Source organism: Phaeoacremonium minimum (assembly GCF_000392275.1).
Source record: "Phaeoacremonium minimum UCRPA7 unplaced genomic scaffold PA7_03_scaffold_467, whole genome shotgun sequence".
Lineage (NCBI taxonomy): Eukaryota > Fungi > Ascomycota > Sordariomycetes > Togniniales > Togniniaceae > Phaeoacremonium > Phaeoacremonium minimum.
This window is the reverse complement of record NW_006921369.1, coordinates 396-2,659: the sequence shown is the minus strand read 5'-3', so window position 1 is coordinate 2,659 and position 2,264 is coordinate 396. Positions and strand designations below refer to the sequence as shown.

Genomic DNA, 2,264 nt, shown 5'->3' with positions numbered 1-2,264 from the left:
GGTGATGGTGGTGGTGGTAGTGGTGGTGGTGGTTGTTGTTGTACGAGAAGAGAAGAGAAGGGAGGGAAAAAATTTTCAAGGGTGGGAGAAATAGCTTGCAAAGGTGGGAAGCTGGCTTGAGGAAGGTGCCCGGTCCGTACGAGGCTGCTGCGTGCCTTCCATTTTCATCTGGTGTTGTGGTGTTGTAGACCTCAAGTCCAAATAAGGAAGGCACCCCACCCACCCTGTCCTGACAGCGGCGGCAGTACTTTGTCATAAGCCCTTGCCAGACTCGTACGAGGTCCTGGAGAGGTCCTGAGTTCGATTCTCCGTCAGACCAGCCTTTTTGTCTTATATAATGAATACACATACCTGCTTTTTGCTTCTACAGCAACTTTGGCCAGCCTTATGGAACCACTTACAGCCTCGTACGGCAGCCTTATATAGCAGCCTCATATAGCAGCCTTGTCGCCTTACCTTACTCGACCACTCAGCTTGACTGCCTAGCCTAGCCAGGCTGCTCTACCGCTAGCACCAACCTTAGGCAGCCGTTCTGCCAGCCACCTGAATTCTGGCGATAGCTTCAAAATCCACGGCCGCTGCCTAGGCGCCTGGTCTGTGCTCGTACGAATATATAAAGCCCTCTCCTCCCCAGATTCTCAACCTTCTTCCCTCGTACAACAACAACAACAGCGATAATCCTGAGATCTCCATATCTCATCTCAGCCGCCTTCTCTCTATCTCACTCAAGTCATCACCATCACTACTATCATTACTACCACCACTAAGCCTCCCTACCTACCCTACAAAACAGACTGTGGTGTATGTAGTGAGGTAGTGACTGGCGCGAAATCTGTAGGAGCCGTGGCGTAGGTTCTCCCCTCCCTCCCATCTCTTCTGATCGTACGACGCAGCTACTGATACTGACAACTGACCTCAAACAGTGCCAAATCTCCACTTCAGAAAAAAGAAAACACAACCTACGCGCCCAGCCCTACAGAACGATGGCGAGCCCCAACAACCAAGTGGCCGCTGCCGTACGAGACGAGAATGGCGTAGAGGGTATGGTGCAGTTTGTGCTAGAGGTAAGAAGCTTCAACATCTGTCGTACGCAGATGTCCCCTCTTCACTTTTTGTGCTAACCCTCTTCTCTCGTACAGCCCCCCATCAACCAGACCACAATCCGCATGGCCTACAGCGTCCAACACCCACGCGTCGGTGCCCTTGCGATTGGTGGTGAGGAACTGGCTGCCTTCTGCCATACAGCAGAGCAGCGCACAGTACTCGCTCAGCCTGGCAGGCCGGTCGTCTTCGTACGAAACCGCCTCAACGCAGACCAGCTGTTCTCTGGAAGGCCTAGCTACATCAACGCACTCCTCATCCAGTCTCGTGGGGAGCGAGCTGATGAGCCCTGTTCTCTCTGCCGTGCTGCTATCGAGAGGGACAACGATGGCCTAGCCAATCCGTTCCCTGCTTGCGTACGATTGCCCGGCCATTAGGGAGGCTGCTGTGGTAATTGCAAGTGGCGTGATGGCAGCGCAGCCTGTACTCACCGTACGGGTGGTCCTGCCCGCCCTCGTGGTGGTCGCGGCGGTGGCCGTGGAGGTGGCCGCGGAGGTGTCAGACGCCGTCGCCAACAAGGCGTACGAGCCCGGCCCCTCTCCAGCCAGCGTGCCCAAGCTCTGCTTGACGGTTCATCGCCAGAGAATGCTATTGTACTGGCTTAAGCCTAGAGCTTGCCTTACAATATGCCTCTCTTTTTTTTTTTTCCTTCCCCCTCTCCTCCTCCCTTCTCTTTTTACTTGGAGAGGGAGAGAGGAAGGTGGTGGGTTTTTTTTTTTCCTTCCTCCCCCTTCGACAACTCCCCGTACGACTGCGAGCCCTGCTCTGCCCTGTCTTGGTAGCATATACTACCTACCTTATAACATGTAGGGCATAAGTCGCCATAGCTTAGCTTTTTTTTCCCCACTGGGGTTTTTTTTTCAGCTGACCCTCTCGTACGACACCTCGTATAAGAGAGGCTGAACAACACAACACCTTTTTTGACCCTAACACTTTGTGTCTTATGTGATATGAAAGGCCCTGAGTGATATGCTTTTGTATATTGATCTTTGAATTGTAATTGTCTAGACGCTCTTAAAGCCTTCGGCATCGTACGAGTAGAGACTGAGAACCTTCCGTAGGAGATCTATGCTAATAATGCCTTCTACAAGGGTTGGTTGGCACCTAGTCCCTAGCACAGCTGATGCTTACGGTTTCTGATATTTCAAACCTTGACGCCCTCA

The 2,264-nt window shown here is 52.6% G+C and overlaps 1 protein-coding gene across 1 annotated transcript; it reads left to right on the top strand.

Moving 5' to 3' along the window:
* Positions 1 to 983: 983 nt before the first annotated feature.
* On the top strand, positions 984 to 1,478 carry UCRPA7_6327 (hypothetical protein; the record flags this gene model as incomplete). The annotated part of the gene is made up of 2 exons (XM_007918865.1): positions 984 to 1,064; positions 1,140 to 1,478. The coding sequence occupies 2 exons, from the start codon at positions 984 to 986 to the stop codon at positions 1,476 to 1,478; spliced, it is 420 nt and encodes a 139-aa protein (XP_007917056.1).
* Positions 1,479 to 2,264: the final 786 nt, after the last annotated feature.